Genomic DNA, 17,606 nt, shown 5'->3' with positions numbered 1-17,606 from the left:
TATGATACCCAGACTGCACTGAACTGTTCTGACCAGAATAGGCTACGTTTCAGAGATACAAAAACTAAAAACAAAAACTAATTTTCTCTAGTTATTGCTATCGTATAAGGTATAAAGCAGATAATACCTCGAGTTCCAAACTGATTAGAAATCTTAAAAGTTTCCCTCTCGAAAGGAAGTTGTAAAGACGAACTTGAGATGTTAATAAGTGTCCATTATAATGGAAATGAGATAGGGGCCCTTCGTCAACCGAATTATATTTTATGTTTAACTTTTATTTCTCCCTTTTTTATTGGAACCATACAATGCAGTGCCCCCCAAACTGGCTCCCTTGCCCGTAAATTCGCCACTGTACGTGGGCGACTACTACCAGTTGACGTGCGCGGTGGTGCACGGCGACGCACCCTTCAACATTACCTGGTACTACAACAACGAGCCCGCCGGAGACTTGGCCGGGGTCACCATCCTGATGCACGGCCGGCGCAGCAGCTCGCTGAACATCGAGAGCGTGGGGGGTGACCACGCGGGCAACTACACCTGCAAGGGCGCCAACCGGGCGGGCGAAACCACGGCTGAGACCCACCTGAGTGTCAAGGGTTTGTGCGAATTACTCCTAAGGAATCGCTAGCTGGGGGTGGCGTCTTAGTCGTAGATTGGAATCCTAGAATAGGATCAAGGCATCTGTAAATCCCCACTCTCTGTCTGTGCCTCCTTGTCTGGTGTTGGTACTGCATAAGCACACGAACCTGTATTATCTGTATTATACAACTCGAGTTGGGGGTTTTCGTAGTACACCCATCCGAAATTTCCTCGCTGTACAGTGTGTTCATTCCATGCACGGCTTTCTTATCATCCGCTCCCAGAGCTGCCCCAGGTTGATCAGTTCCACTTCAATGCCAACGGGGTGAATGGCGGCCAGGCAGTGCGGGTCATGTGCATGGTCTCCTCCGGCGACCTGCCCATCGACATCTACTGGCTGAAGGACGGACAGCCCCTGCTGCGCTCCATCTACCACAAGATCGACGAATACACCCTGATCCTGTCGCTGCGTCAGACCACCATTGGTGACTCCGGCAACTACACGTGCGTGGCCAGCAACGCGGCGGGCGTGGCCAGTCGCTGGTCCATCCTGAAAGTGAAGGGTACTTTGTCGTGTATATACGTTTAAATTGTGCCTTTTTCTGTTTGTACAAAGTTATTCTCCTTAGATTCCATCCAATCATCGAAATTTATGTCAATTAAAAGCGGGGTAGTTCTGAAGTTAGTATGGTAATCATATAGCTAACATATACACAGAAAACAATGTTTGATAGGCAGAGGATTCGATTTTTTAAAACACTTCCCTTACAGGAATGTCTTCTTAATGATTAAATCATATCAAATTCGTATCACTAATAAATTAAGCATCTTCAGTTTGAAAAAAGGGTTTTCCATCGACGCAGACTGAACCGACTGCACTCACTCAACTTTCCATGAATGACTTACTTTATGACCTGAAATTTTAATAATGGCACCCCTTCCTGTTCCCTCAAAAAAAAAATATCCCAAGAACCACCTATGCTCTCGCCACTGCTGCTTTCCGCTTCCGTTTGCGATGTCGGCGACTACGTGCAACTCACCTGCATTGCCAGCCGGGGGTCCACGCCCATTATGTTCGAATGGTGGCTAGATGGGCGTCAGGTGCACGATGATGGCAACGATGACGTCACTCAGGCCACAGTTGGCGAACACACCAGCCTACTGCTGATCAACAGGGCGGGGGAGGGGCATGCGGGGAACTACAGTTGTCGGGCGATCAACCAGGTGGGCGTGGCAGAACGCCGGACCAGGCTAACTGTGAATGGTAAATGGGCGGTTATCAGATTATCAGATATGCCAATTCCAAATTACTTTTGACTCCTCTTGCTGCAGCTAATCCAGTTTTTCTCGACTTCTCTGAATCTATCCATATTCCACATCCGTAGGCCAAAGACCAAGTTGAACCAAGTCGAACGAGGTCTATACTATACTATAGTTTGTGTAAATATATGTGAAGTTAAAACTCTGCATTCGACCGCATCAGAAAACCAATCAACGTTGGGCAAAGTTAGCCAAGATCTAACCTAGGTCCCACTGCGTATCAGCTTACTCGATTGTTATCCCTAAATGTCAAAACAGCTCAGATCTGACCCTGCACACACATACATGCACAGCAAAATCCACACACAGCACTACACATAGCACTTATTCTGAGAAGAACTCAGAAATACGACCTACAGCCTTCGATTTCGAGTGACTTTTAGAGGGTTATGGTTTCTATGTAAAATACAAGTTCACAGGGCTCATGCTCCAACACCGAATAAACCAATAACAGCAAGATCTATTATCTAATATCCTAATCGCTTCTAATTGTCTACTTAACCGAAACTAAACATAAACTTAATCGTAACTATGGAACCCAGTCCTCCACCAAACGAGACTGACTCTTTGCGCTTCCACAAACGTAAACAATTCGCCCTGATCTGTCCCTGATCTCAAAAAGAAACCGACATCCCCATCCAATCCCTCATTAAGTATTCCTTGTTTATTAATCATTATTTACCTAGGCGTTAAGGCACAAAGCGAAGTCCTTTGGCAAGGAAACACAATATGACAAAGATAATCTTTAACGAGGACTTCGTTTTGCACTGATTGCATGATATTTAACCTTTACTTTGGTATAACATAAGTTTTATTAATGCCCCACTTTTATTTGTCCTATTATCACCTTGGTTATTTGTGCTAATGTTTCTGTTGTAGTTTGGCCTTTTAAGTTAATCTCGATTGTAAGCGATCGTGTGGAAATATTCTATTGTGTATCATAAGACGATGTTCAATCAACACTTAAACTTTTGCATTGAATGAGATAGCAATAAAATATTTCCACACATAAAGAAAACTGAAATGATAATAAATTATTTTTCCAAAACTTTTTATAACATAGTTATCAAATTAAATGAGAATTGTTGAGTGCTTCAAATGATCATTTCACTTTGCTTGAAACTAAGTCCGTCTATCCGCTTCCGTCGATACTCTTGACCATGTTGCATGCAACACCTTATGCTAGAAACCACAAGAGCTCAACTAACGTATTTTCTTTCCACAATCGCGTCATCAAACCCGACCAACAGTACCTCCCAGATGGATCCTCGAGCCCACCGATAAGGCCTTCGCCCAGGGATCCGATGCCAAGGTTGAATGCAAGGCTGATGGCTTCCCCAAACCCCAAGTTACATGGAAGAAAGCAGTTGGTACGTACAAATCAGTAGCATCCCTTGGAAAAACCCCACTTAAAATGATATCCTGCAGGCGACACCCCCGGAGAGTACAAGGATCTAAAGAAGAGCGACAACATCCGCGTGGAAGAGGGCACTCTGCATGTCGACAACATCCAAAAGACCAACGAGGGCTACTATCTGTGCGAGGCTATCAATGGAATAGGCTCCGGCCTCTCGGCTGTGATTATGATCAGCGTTCAGGCCCCTCCAGAGTTCACGGAGAAGCTGCGCAACCAGACCGCCCGACGAGGAGAACCCGCCGTACTCCAGTGCGAGGCGAAGGGCGAGAAGCCCATTGGCATCTTGTGGAACATGAACAACATGCGACTGGACCCAAAGAACGACAATCGGTACACCATTCGTGAGGAGATCCTTTCCACCGGAGTTATGTCCAGTCTGTCGATCAAGCGCACCGAGAGATCCGACTCCGCCCTATTCACCTGTGTCGCCACTAATGCCTTTGGATCCGATGACGCCAGCATAAATATGATTGTCCAGGAAGTTCCGGAGATGCCATATGCTTTGAAGGTACTCGACAAATCCGGACGTTCCGTGCAGCTGAGCTGGGCGCAACCCTACGATGGCAACTCCCCTCTGGACAGGTACATCATTGAGTTTAAGCGTTCTCGTGCCTCCTGGAGCGAAATTGATCGCGTCATCGTGCCCGGACACACCACAGAAGCCCAAGTGCAGAAGCTCAGCCCCGCCACCACCTACAACATTCGCATCGTGGCCGAAAACGCCATCGGCACATCCCAATCCTCTGAAGCGGTCACTATCATCACAGCCGAAGAAGCACCCTCCGGCAAGCCCCAGAACATCAAGGTAGAACCCGTGAACCAGACCACCATGCGCGTCACCTGGAAGCCACCACCACGCACCGAGTGGAACGGAGAGATCCTGGGCTACTACGTCGGCTACAAGCTATCCAACACTAACTCGTCCTACGTTTTCGAGACCATCAACTTCATCACCGAGGAGGGCAAGGAGCACAACCTGGAACTGCAGAACCTGCGCGTGTACACCCAGTACTCCGTGGTGATCCAGGCCTTCAACAAGATCGGAGCTGGTCCACTGAGCGAAGAGGAGAAACAATTCACGGCCGAGGGAACGCCCAGCCAGCCACCCAGTGACACCGCCTGCACCACCTTAACTTCGCAGACCATTCGCGTCGGATGGGTGAGCCCACCCCTGGAATCCGCCAACGGAGTGATCAAGACCTATAAGGTTGTCTATGCCCCCAGTGACGAGTGGTATGGTAAGTAGATTGAAGTCAAATATGGAAACTTCCACAACTGAAAGGTCTTAGAAGAATGGCAATAAAGATAAAAGTTATGAACATTATTCAATTTTCTACTTTCTCATTGTGAAGTAGCCCCCCAGAATGTAACACATTCTCTGTTTACCAAACCATTTCAGACGAGACCAAGCGACACTATAAGAAGACGGCCTCCTCCGACACAGTCCTCCATGGCTTAAAGAAGTACACCAACTACACAATGCAGGTCCTGGCCACAACAGCCGGAGGCGATGGCGTCCGCAGCGTTCCCATCCACTGCCAAACCGAACCCGATGGTGATTCAAAACTATGATAATATAAATATAGCAATTTCTAACTTCTTTGCTTTGACAGTTCCCGAAGCACCCACTGATGTAAAGGCTCTTGTTATGGGTAACGCCGCTATCCTGGTATCCTGGCGCCCACCAGCACAGCCAAACGGCATTATCACCCAGTACACCGTGTACTCCAAGGCCGAAGGCGCTGAGACTGAGACAAAGACCCAGAAGGTTCCCCACTACCAGATGAGTTTCGAGGCCACCGAACTGGAGAAGAACAAGCCCTACGAGTTCTGGGTGACAGCTAGCACCACCATTGGCGAAGGCCAGCAGTCTAAGAGCATAGTGGCCATGCCCAGCGACCAGGTGCCCGCCAAGATCGCCTCCTTCGACGACACCTTCACTGCCACCTTCAAGGAGGACGCCAAGATGCCCTGCCTGGCCGTTGGAGCCCCCCAACCCGAGATCACATGGAAGATCAAGGGCGTCGAATTCAGTGCCAACGATCGCATGCGCGTCCTCCCCGACGGATCGCTGCTGATCAAGTCGGTAAATCGCCAGGATGCCGGAGACTACTCCTGCCACGCCGAGAACTCGATTGCTAAGGACTCCATCACGCACAAACTGATTGTTCTGGCACCACCACAATCGCCCCACGTCACCCTCTCGGCAACCACCACTGATGCCCTGACTGTAAAGTTGAAGCCCCATGAGGGAGACACTGCTCCTCTGCATGGATACACCCTGCACTACAAGCCAGGTGGGTGGATCTGACTAGATATTACAGTGCACTTCTAATATTTAAAGTATAATCGTCACTCTTAGAATTCGGAGAATGGGAAACATCGGAAGTGTCTGTCGACTCACAGAAGCACAACATCGAAGGTCTCTTGTGCGGCTCCCGCTATCAGGTCTATGCCACAGGATTCAATAAGTGAGTGTTTTAATATCCAGTGAGATATAAAACTAATTCTAAAACTTATATAGCATTGGAGCTGGCGAAGCTTCTGACATTTTGAACACCCGGACCAAGGGACAGAAGCCCAAGCTGCCCGAGAAACCTCGCTTCATTGAAGTGTCGTCCAACTCGGTGTCCCTGCACTTCAAGGCCTGGAAAGATGGAGGATGCCCCATGTCGCACTTTGTGGTGGAGAGCAAGAAGCGGTAGATCACACTTTAACCAGGCATATGAATTCGATCTAAGATTGTTTACCTCTGCAGCGATCAAATTGAGTGGAACCAAATTTCGAACAACGTGAAGCCCGATAACAACTACGTGGTTTTGGACCTGGAACCCGCCACCTGGTACAACCTCCGCATCACTGCCCACAACTCGGCTGGCTTCACTGTGGCCGAATACGACTTTGCCACCTTAACCGTTACCGGAGGTATTTATGATCTGTTCTCCGATTCCCAGTTGATTCCTGCATTGCTTTTGTACATAGAGTACTCTACGTTGACAGCTTCGGGGTCTGATGCTGAAAAAACCGCTCCGAGGGCTTCCAAGAAGCCCATTAACTGGGCCTGGATGTCCGGAGAGTTGGTTTGGCGATCGGGATCCCGAAACACTGTCCATATACAAATAACAAGATGAGAAGCACCAAGCTATACAATGTTGTACAAAGCAATTATTGAGTTTATTTTGTCTTTACCAATCACGAAAAGTTATGATATATTTTTAAAAAATATGAGCAAATTATGATTTTCTTGCTTTTCAATGTGAACAAATTGCACAGTATATAAAATTATATTATTCCTATTTTTTGTTGTTCAAACCAAGCTTGTCGATATAGTCGTTTTAGTTCGTTTATGTCTCATAGTTTTGAAAATAGTCACTTCCTTATGTTTTTAACTGCCAGAACTCTGAACGCAGAAGCACCTGAAGTGTAAAATCATTAGTGTAAAATAATAATGATTTTTCTTACGTAAATGCAATTTGTTTCCTTCCGTTTTTATCAACAATCCCAGTGAAGAGCCATTGCAACGTATATGCATATGTACATAACTGAATAGTTAACTAACTCACCAAACAGCCACGATTTTCATTTTATTATAATTTTTACTAGACCCAAGCATTGTAGTGCTCTAGATCACAGTATGAATATGAATGTGGGAATATCCTTGTCAATAACATCATAAATTGTATGCCTTCTTTTTGTTCAGTTTTTCAGCTCACGTAAGGTTAAAAAAAAAAAAACAAAAGTAGAGCTTTCTTAAATTTTAATACCGAGTTACAACTACATTATTAGAACTAAATACGGCTGATACTCGTAGATTAAAGAAGTATATTAAGTATTAGACTCGTTGCCGACCCTTTAAAATATATATATTCTTAGCTTGCCTGTCCGTTTGTCCGTATGTTCTGTCCGCTTGTCTGGTTGTCGAGGATTCTAAAACGGAACAACACGGAATCTTTTGAAAATCATGTACTTTTTTTTCAAAAGAAAATGGTATACACGAAAAGAAAATATTTCTATATCTTAAAACCTTTTTTTATTAGCTGCGCAACGGTATATAATAGTCGGGCATTCGACTCTATCGTTTTATTTTCTTGTTAAATACTTGGTGTTATTGACATGGAACGTCCTCTTATGATTTCGAATAGTTATTTATGAATTTTTTTTTTTTTTTGCATTTCTGTGCCCAGTCTGTGAAAGAGAATTTGTAAAATATACACGCGGTGTGGAATATGAAAACCGATTGAGCCCAAATAGCTGTCGTCATTAAGCATATTAAATAGTTGTTGTTACACCCGCCGAACCAATCCCGAATATATTGATTGTACAGATCTCCAATTGATATAACTTCCCGCCAATTAGATGTTTTCATGGATCATACCCATATTCCAGAACCTATTCAACTGCCAGATCTAGATATTCCCACCCACAACTGGTCACAGAAACTATTTACCCACCAAAAACGATACTTTTATGATTTTAGCTAACTTGATTTGCTTTTTATTTGATTAAAAATATCAAAGTGCTCATTTAACAGAGGCTTGGAAAAGACAAAGCAAGTGTGAAACTCAATCCGAAGAATCGAGCAGAGCCACCATAACATGACAATCAAGCACAACAACCAAAGTATCTCAATCCTGTTCCATGGGAGTCCTGGCTCTGACCAGGGAGTCTGAGCTGAGAGAGTTGATTTCTTAAACTTTTACTTATGGTTCGACTTATCACTTATCACTACAGTCACACGCAGACATTTTCAGACATTTTTGGTTTTTGCCATTTCGATTCGATTCGTTTCAGTTATAGTTATGTCAAGTTACAGTTGAGTTCCACCTAAGTTAGTTGGTTTATTTGAAGGATACGTTTCTCCTTCTGGAATGCAGTTCCATTCGTTTCGTGCAGTCTTAGCGATCTAATAACATACATCATTAACTAACTAGCTCTAAGCGGATCACAAACAAATTGCATTGCGTTTAGTGTTTAAAAAAGTAAAAAAATACTGTTTTTTATACAATTTCGATATACAATTTTGCAATAGTTTAACTAGTTCTCATATCAACTTAACCACATTTTGATGCGTGCTTCAGTTCTGCGCCATGTAAAATAACCGAAAACCAATACTCTTTAATACTCTTACTTTTCTCTCATACGAATAACGAAAACGACTACATATCGACAAGTTAACCTTTGAATTTTTCGCCTGCCACAGTCTGTATTTGTATATGTATGTGTTGAGTGCTTTCGCGATGTGCGCGGGGTACAAAGGTCAATGTGCCAGCAGAGGTCACAACGTGTAACTGATCCTCCCCTCTCTCTCTCTCTCTCTCTGTCTCTCTCACACTATGTGTCTCTGTCTCTATCCGCCCCACCCACTGTCTGCTCCCACCCACTGACCACCCAAAACCACCCTTTGGTTGTTGTTGTTATTGTTGTTGCAGGCACTATCGCACCCTCGCGAGATTTACCCGAGTTAAGCGCCGAGGACACGATCCGCATTATCCTCTCGAACCTAAACTTAGTTGTGCCCGTCGTGGCGGCTCTGCTCGTCATAATCATAGCGATAATTGTTATTTGTATACTGCGTAGCAAGGGCAATCACCACAAAGGTATCTATGCTGACCACTAATTAAGAATTTCGTTCTTTTTTCGGTTTCTCTCTACTTCTCTCTGAACACCACGAAACTGCAACACCCCACACTTGCGCTTGTGCCACGAAAATCCAAATAACCAAAATACGAAAATACCATATTGCCTGTACTGCCTGCCCATATCCCATATTGCTGTTGTCTATGACCCAACCAACACCAACTATTGCATGTGCGCGAATCCGGTTTGTATACCCCCTAAAACCCCGAAAGGCACCATTGCGCCCCTGGACGACGGATCCGGCCACGGCAACGTGCACACCCGCATCCGCCTGCCCGCCTGGATGCCCGAGTGGCTCGATCTCAACTTCATGGTGCCCCTAATTGCCACCGTGGTCGTGGTGGCGGTGGGCATCTGCGTGGTGTGCGTGGCCCTATCTCGGAGGCGAGCGGACGACATGCGCGGCGGCCAAAAGGATGTGTACTGTAGGTTCTCCCCCAAGGACTCCGTCCCACAAGCGCAACCTCTTCTCTTGAACTCTAACCAAATGTTTAGCTTACCGTAGACCGTAGATCGATATCTTATTTCTGTTTTGCATCATGTTGGCTAAATGTTGGTATCCTTTCTATTCACCAATTATTATCCTTTCATTTACAAAGATAATATTTTGCATCCAATTAACTAATTTTACGTTAAGTATTAAAAAAAAAAAAACAGTTTAGCCAACATGTCGATAAATTTAGCCGTCACTCCAAAAGTCAAAATGGTCGGTTTGTAATCCTTTGATATAATATCATAATGTATTAATGGAATGTCAATGTGTAGTTTGGCTTTGCATGATTTACTTATATTTCCAAAAAAAAACTCAATGATACAAGATATACCCACAAAAATATACCAAAAGTTATCACTCCAAAAATATACCAACATACAGACAAAGAATATATACTGAAAATATACCAAACAATCAAATAATATAATACGAGCATATATCAATATAATATACTTAGTGTCAATAACTGTGTGTACATACGAAAACCATCATCGATACTTCATCGTCATTAAAATCAATTGGTTTTTCAATTGCCAAACATGACTTTAAAGTTGTACTGAAGCACCCAATAACTTCTGAAGAATAGATCAGTTTGCAGACCGAGTTGTAAACTTATTTATCAACAGTTGTTATTGGCCCTGTGGAGGACTGTACTTAAATGCAATACTAGAATAATCCCAGTAAGCGATATATCTACATATACTAGCCCTATTGTTGTACATACGTTTTGCTTATGAACTGAGCAACTTCACAATCAAATATTACTCTATATATATATATATATATATTTACAAATCCATATCCTCCACAAAACAAGACAACTCAAATCTATCATTTTTGAGTTCCGAATTCTTTCCGTATTTTTCCCTTATGAACAACCAAAACTAAGATGCTTTTTGAAATCACCATCGAGATCCTTGATCGATGACAAAGAAAAGTCGAGTAAATCCAAAATTAAGTTCATCGCTCATTTCATGTCATTATTAACAGTCGTAACCGTAATCGTTGACCAGTTGGTATATTTTGAAATCGAAAACAAATAACCTGAACACTTCACGTAACCTCTTTTGGAATCTTTTTTCGCAATCGTAAAATGTAAACTTGTATTTTTGAGCTACCAAATAGCACATTTAGTGTGTTGACATGCCGCACCAAAACCAAAAAAAAAAAAAACATCTGAATCCAAAATTAATTGTAAAACCAGTAACGAGTGACGGAACAAGTCGAGATCGAGTCGAAAACAGAAGTAAAGTATGCGAGTTGATTGAATGCGAGCGGCATATGATGAAGGAAAAGCATCTTCAGTGTTTCAATATTGAGTTGGCGATATCATATATTAATTCTAGACGATGTAGTTTACAATCAGACAATGGGACCCGGCGCCACCCTGGACAAGCGTCGTCCGGACCTGCGGGATGAGCTCGGATACATCGCCCCGCCCAACCGGAAGCTGCCCCCCGTTCCCGGATCCAACTATAATACCTGTGACCGGATTAAGCGAGGTACAGTCATAAGTAAGCATCTAAATTTCCAATGCAACATTTATTAATGCCGCCACGCCGTGTCGGATACCCGGATCCACGGATCTAGGATTCCTGGTCATGGATGGGGCTTAGTTCTTTCTTCCATTTACTTTGCGAACGAAAATCATATACGAAAAGTATTTTGCGTTGCCTTGCATTCAAACAAACTGAGGGTATCTCTAGATCTCTACCCACATACCACACTCAAGCTAAGCTTTTCCGGACCCGAAAAATTCTTAGTGTTGCTTTTTAAGCCGCTTCCTGTTCAGTTCCTCCAAAGACCACCCCCAATCCTGGCATGAAAGAATCGTGTTATTAAATGTTGTTGTTAATTTAGATACATTTTTTTTTTTTGCATTGGGATGTTCCCAGCCTTGATTTAATCCGAGTATACTTATCGTTTTATCCTCTCGCTCCCCATGCACCAACTCCAAATCCCGCACCTCTTCGGTTGCTTCAATTCGATTATGATTTCCGTTGACTTATCATTGATGTTGTACGAAATTGGAAATTGAAAAACACCACACTCGAAACGAACCCATCCACTACACCTCACCCCGAACCACACAAAACCACTCTACGACATGTCCAGGCCGCGGTGGCCTCCGGTCCAACCACTCGACCTGGGACCCTCGACGCAATCCCAACCTGTACGAGGAGCTGAAGGCCCCGCCAGTGCCGATGCACGGCAACCATTACGGCCACGCCCACGGCAATGCCGAGTGCCACTACAGGCATCCAGGTAGGCGGAGTGGAGAGGAGCAGCTGCTCCCTTCTACGGATTTAAGTTTCTTAGTCCCCCATCAATAACCCCACTAACCCACCCCACCTTTTTAATGGAGCTGATCGATGCACGGGCTTAATATGTCTGGATTAGCTAGTCTATAATCTATGTTAAGCCATACTGCCTCTACTCTTTGAGTTATCAAATTTCTCCTCTGACAGTTGTTATGGACTAACATTATCCAGCAAATTGATTCAACCTGTAAAATCGATCTCTCCTTAAATGTACCTATTTTTAAGTTTGTTCGCTCTACCAAAAAGTCTAACAACTGGTCGCATCCAGGTAACTAAAGCTAACAAACTAGTAAGTAATTATTTGGTAAGGGAAAACGAACGGGTACCAGGTATCATCGCAGCATACTTAACACACTAAAACAAGTCCACTTGAACAACACATAATTTCTCATAGCAGGCACACTCACTAATCGTTTCCTTTTCCCGCAAGGCATGGAAGATGAAATCTGCCCCTATGCCACGTTCCACCTGCTCGGATTCCGCGAGGAAATGGACCCTACCAAGGCCATGAACTTCCAGACCTTCCCCCACCAGAACGGACACGCCGGCCCAGTTCCCGGACACGCGGGCACTATGCTTCCACCAGGACATCCAGGACACGTGCACTCCCGCTCCGGATCGCAATCGATGCCTCGGGCCAATCGATACCAGCGAAAGAACAGCCAGGGCGGACAGTCCTCAATCTACACGCCAGCTCCCGAATACGATGATCCCGCCAACTGTGCCGAAGAGGACCAATATGTAAGTAATAATCAATCGCAGATTTCGAGTCGAATGTCTAATGCATTATATTGTTGGTCCTGCAGCGTCGATACACCCGCGTCAACTCGCAAGGCGGTAGCCTGTACTCCGGACCCGGACCCGAATACGACGATCCCGCCAACTGCGCACCCGAAGAGGATCAGTACGGCTCCCAGTACGGAGGACCCTATGGACAGCCCTATGATCACTACGGTTCCCGGGGATCCATGGGACGTCGTAGCATCGGTCAGTGAAGAGCCTTTAAAGATTTATGACTTGATTAACTCTTAACTTGAACCACAGGCTCTGCTCGCAATCCTGGCAATGGATCACCCGAGCCTCCACCACCACCACCACGCAACCACGACATGAGCAACTCCTCATTCAACGACTCCAAGGAGAGTAATGAGATCTCAGAGGCAGAGTGCGATCGTGACCACGGACCACGCGGAAACTACGGAGGTAAGTTGGCCACATGAGTTCTATTCGGATGAAAGGACATTTTAGTGTTAGTTACAATCTAACGAACGCGCGATATATATTTGAAAGTTCGGTCTAATCTTAACAATCTCAAATCGCCATCTTTTTCAATTCTATCCAAAATTTCGTATTAATATAAATCAGAAGACTCCAACGAGGGTGAGTGATCCTATCCGAAGTTGAGTTAGTTTGTGCGATTTTCACGATCATCATTCGAAAAACCGATCACATCTCATACTTCGATTCCTCACGAACCACTCGCCTCTCTTGCTCATGATCAATTATAACTATTTCATATGATATATCCAACGATCATTGAAAGAACGTCATTACCATCGAAACTCCTCGCATTTCTCAGCGAATTTTAGTTACTGCGTTCATACGTAAATATTCATGCTGTGTTTTGCTACATTTTATTATAGAACATCAGTGTTTTTAAGTTATTAAGATTTAAATTTGGTTTTGGTATTTTTTTTATTATTAAGATCAAATTTATTGCACACTTACATATCATTTCACTTCATAGAGCACACCGTTTGCATATCAATGTTTTATGTTTTACGTTTGTAACTAATCACAACTAGTCAATTCGAATGAATTGTCACTAGAATTCTGCATGGGATGACCTTTTGAGGGTCCAAATACATAAGTAATGATACCGGGGATCAGCACTTATTTTGAAAGTAGCTGCACGATTGGACGCCTACTCGATGGGTTTTAATTTAGATCTAAGCCGGTTTTACTTTTATCATTTTATCTCCATTCCGAATTTTTCTTTCTACTTTCTTTTATGGAACCCTATTAAATTTTTATACTACCCCACTCTATCGGTTCGGGCAACACAAACCAATTTCTTTTGCAATATTCCGAACCCCAAATGCTGAACTCGCAGCAGTGAAGCGATCTCCACAACCGAAAGATCAGCGCACCACCGAAGAAATGCGCAAACTGATAGAAAGGTAAGATCAGACCAATGGGCCCGACCCTACATATGTATTTACCACCCGACACGTAATTAACCAGATGTTAAAGCATTTGCACCGAAGTTGATATACATATGTAGTTCTGGTGCAGTTCCCCTGTCACTAATCGCAATCTAACAATCTTCCCCGTCTTTATTTACCCACTTTCCTAACTCTGAATCGTATGATCGCTGACACTAGTCGACGACAGTTGTAAGTCTTGAATAAGGAACCTACCAATGTGACTAGCCACCACGACTATCCTGCATGCCCACGCACCAATCAATACTAACCCAAAGTGCATTCAGTACTCACATCTATGTATAAACCGTCTTAAGTTCCTGTTTGTATATTCATTTATACATTGGTTTTGTCTTTAATCTTTGATCTTTTCGTTTGGTTTTCGGTTCGACAGCAAATCACAGTTGAATGTTTTGAAACCTTTTGATAAACTTACTCCATGCGATAAGCAGACCCACCACATATCTGTCTATCACGAAATACTTAAGTGTTTCCATAAATACTCGTATTAACACTTTATTGCAGCTTTGTGCTTGGCCTCAGCTTGCCAAATCAAAAAGAACCAGAAGTAAACCATGTTAAGCCACGAACAGAACATAAAGACACGGCCAATGGGGTGAGATGGGATCTGGCCGGAGATAGAGATAGAGATAGAGATACTTGGAAAATACTTCAAAGATCGCCCGAAAGATCCCATCTCGACTCTTGCAATGCTTTGGTTGCAGCATAAACATAATCCAACAAGTCCCGTTTCCAATGCTTCCTACTAATCAGATTCATCTCTTTCCGTGCAGAAACGAAACCGGCCCAAAACAACTCCAACTCCAACAAGCAAATGGCGCAGGATTCACAGCCTACGATACTATGGCAGTGTAATTTGTAAGCGCCCTCTGCGGCGGTGGGCGTGGCATTTTAGCTTAGTGTTTTAGGTGCATGAAGTGCGTGGGAGTTGAATGACACTTAGAGACACAGGACACAGATACACACAGACAGATCATCAGGACACAAGGAAAGAGATAGAGAAAGAGAGGGAGTTATATACCGAATATACACGTAAAATATTCAACTACTTCGAGTAATTATAGCGAAGGAATGCAAGTTTCAAGAAACATATTTATATTGTCTATGCAAGCAGCAAACCAAACTTACATAAAGTATATAAGTACATTCAATGGATAACTACTATAAGAGAGTGCTGGAGACACTGAAGGAAATTACTCAAGTTATTCGAGAGGAACAGAAAACGAAATCTCAAGATCAAGATCATACTTACGTATTCGAACTAATTTTCAATAATGTACTTTAGTTTTAAGCGGTGTCTACCGAAATATCAGAGCAACAGCAACTGAGATGGATTCTTGTGTGTAAGAGGAGATGATTCGAAATCTGTTTGTGTAAACTTTTGCCATCTATGCCAGGAGCAGAAAACTCATCCTTTGCCTAGCCTAAGTCAAAGTCATAATATTAACTCGTCTAATTGATATATTTAGTCGTAACATATGCGTAATATGTATGATTTCTTCCTATGCATTTTATAATTCGTATGGACAGCGCACATTTGGAGTTTTGTTTGCGTTTTGCGTTGACTTGTGATGATTGTTAATTTACAGAGCTTTGTGAGTGAGTACTTACGATTGTGCTCATTACTCGCTTTGTTCTTTATTTACAGACAAGTGATTGTCCTATCTTAGTTCGCCCTTATTTTTAATTCAAAAATGCGCTTCCAACAGAACAAATCGAAACTGTTCAATGCACAAATCGCAGCCACAACAATTGAATGTATTATACAAGATCCCCAGGACACCGAAAAACCAAAACCCCTAACCCGAAACACAGATACACTCAAGCACGATTTATTAAACCAATTCTGATATAGACCGTTCTGAACATGAGTTATACGCATTTGAAGCTTTAAGAGAACCTGAAATTGTTTATTTCACTTCATTTGATCTATCCTAAGTTATTAGTTCATAAGTTGCTAAATATATGATTTTGATTTTATTTTTAATTGATTACGTTCGCTTTTGTTTGATTATTGTTTTGGGGTTCCGCCCATTGCGGCCAGAAATCTGTGGAGACACCACCAACACTTCAAAGACTGACTAATGCAAGCTAAAAACGAAGCCGGATCAATCCAAGTTTTGCGGGATGAAACCGATGCAATGGAGCTACAGAATATCCAGTATTTTGCTCAACACGTAGAATAGCAGGGCATTTCCGGGTGAATCAACTGCCATAAGATCGGAACTGGATTTTGATCCTCGTCCCTTAAGCACATCACGAACTGCATTTATCCAATGGGAGATTTATTGTCAGGTTTATCAGGCGTTTAGTTTCACTTCAATCTTCTTCTCCTTAAGTTCCCACTTAACCTATCCGAACTAATACTCACTCTTACCCAGACTATACCAGTTTTATATAGATATATACGTATATAAATATATAAATGTAGTGTTGTGAAAAAATAAGATTGCTTACCTATATGAGTGTACTACAAATTTTCATGGCAAACGAACTACAAATATTAAGTAGTGTATAGTAAAGGAAATGGCATTTAATCAATAAGCAAACGAAAGGAATACATCTACAAATTTTCAAGTAATTAAAATAGCAAGCAATATTCTAGAGTCAAAAGAACGTTGGATTTCACAAATTGTAACGAACAAACACGATTTTAATTACACTCGTAAAATTTATAAACTTTTCGGCAAATCAAAATCAAAACAAAAACTTTTGGCATTAAAAAGAAAAAGAAAACGAAAACAAAAACATAAACAAAGCGGTTTGAAGAAGAAAACACTTAGGCTAAGTACGCTAATATAACATAATCCATTTTTCATACTATATATCATGCATGAATAATGTATACTCGTAATTCGAATCAATCCGAGTCGGATGCTTTTTGAGTTGCTTCATTGTCAAAAGGAATATGGCGAAATTAACGTTTTGAATTCATTAGACGCGCTTCATACTTGTAATTATTTAAGCGATAAGCGTACATGCATATACAAACATATACAGATAATTTTTTACTTAACTTTACATAAAACGCATTAATCAAAATTCAACTCCCAAGAAACATTAACCAGAAGGTCAGACACAAAATCCAAGACACTCTCACACGAAGGACATTCAACTTCAACGCACATCAGGCTCGACATCGAGGATAACTAAGCACGATCAGCACACATTTGAATTCTGTAACCAGGCGGACAGGCAGTTTAAAACGCATTTATACTAATCACTCGCTCCTTCTTAGCAGAACGAATATTATATGAAATTAAGAGAGAATCAATACCCCAGTGGAAACATTCGTAATCATTAAGCGCGGCATATACGGTAAACCCCAAATTGAATACTACAAATATGTGTATTACTAATTACATTTACGAAAGCATACATATATTAACTATATTAAATATTGAATGTATTGAATTGACAACAGTCGGCATGCTGGGGATTCACTATCCTGAACCGCTTCACGTGGAACGGATTGGTAATCCCGCCCCAAACTCGATCACTTTGCATGTCCGACCAGCGAAGAAAGAATTTGTCAGTTTCCAGTTTCAGTGTCATAAAAGTCAAACAGAAACCAATTAAAATTAAATAAATGCCAATTTATGTTGGATAAAACC

At 42.6% G+C, this 17,606-nt stretch overlaps 1 protein-coding gene and 1 non-coding gene across 77 annotated transcripts in view; one reads left to right on the top strand and one right to left on the bottom strand.

The window, feature by feature from the left end:
- Dscam1 (Down syndrome cell adhesion molecule 1) overlaps nucleotides 1-17,606 on the top strand; it is a 63,976-nt gene extending 46,370 nt beyond the window's left edge. For 35 of the 75 annotated variants that reach the window (NM_001259244.1, NM_001259251.1, NM_001043011.1 and 32 more), the window contains 15 exon segments: nucleotides 3,150-3,269; nucleotides 3,328-4,554; nucleotides 4,716-4,871; nucleotides 4,930-5,613; nucleotides 5,679-5,787; nucleotides 5,841-6,017; nucleotides 6,075-6,241; nucleotides 9,166-9,378; nucleotides 10,793-10,948; nucleotides 11,562-11,711; nucleotides 12,198-12,508; nucleotides 12,574-12,754; nucleotides 12,812-12,970; nucleotides 13,881-13,947; nucleotides 14,766-15,976. In NM_001259244.1, coding sequence (NP_001246173.1) covers nucleotides 3,150-3,269; nucleotides 3,328-4,554; nucleotides 4,716-4,871; nucleotides 4,930-5,613; nucleotides 5,679-5,787; nucleotides 5,841-6,017; nucleotides 6,075-6,241; nucleotides 9,166-9,378; nucleotides 10,793-10,948; nucleotides 11,562-11,711; nucleotides 12,198-12,508; nucleotides 12,574-12,754; nucleotides 12,812-12,970; nucleotides 13,881-13,947; nucleotides 14,766-14,847 — 3,959 coding nt within the window. In that variant the 3' untranslated portion in view covers nucleotides 14,848-15,976. 75 annotated transcript variants of the gene reach the window in all.
- On the bottom strand, nucleotides 335-9,634 carry asRNA:CR45129 (antisense RNA:CR45129). 2 transcript variants are annotated; one of them, NR_124449.1, is made up of 5 exons: nucleotides 9,454-9,634; nucleotides 1,891-2,008; nucleotides 1,620-1,834; nucleotides 747-1,129; nucleotides 335-661 (listed from the first exon to the last, which is right to left on the bottom strand). The 2 variants fall into 2 exon arrangements; NR_124450.1 differs by lacking the exon at nucleotides 1,891-2,008.

Source organism: Drosophila melanogaster, chromosome 2R (assembly GCF_000001215.4).
Source record: "Drosophila melanogaster chromosome 2R".
Lineage (NCBI taxonomy): Eukaryota > Metazoa > Arthropoda > Insecta > Diptera > Drosophilidae > Drosophila > Drosophila melanogaster.
The sequence above is the reverse complement of the archived record's forward strand: the minus strand, read 5'-3'. Positions and strand labels throughout refer to the sequence as shown.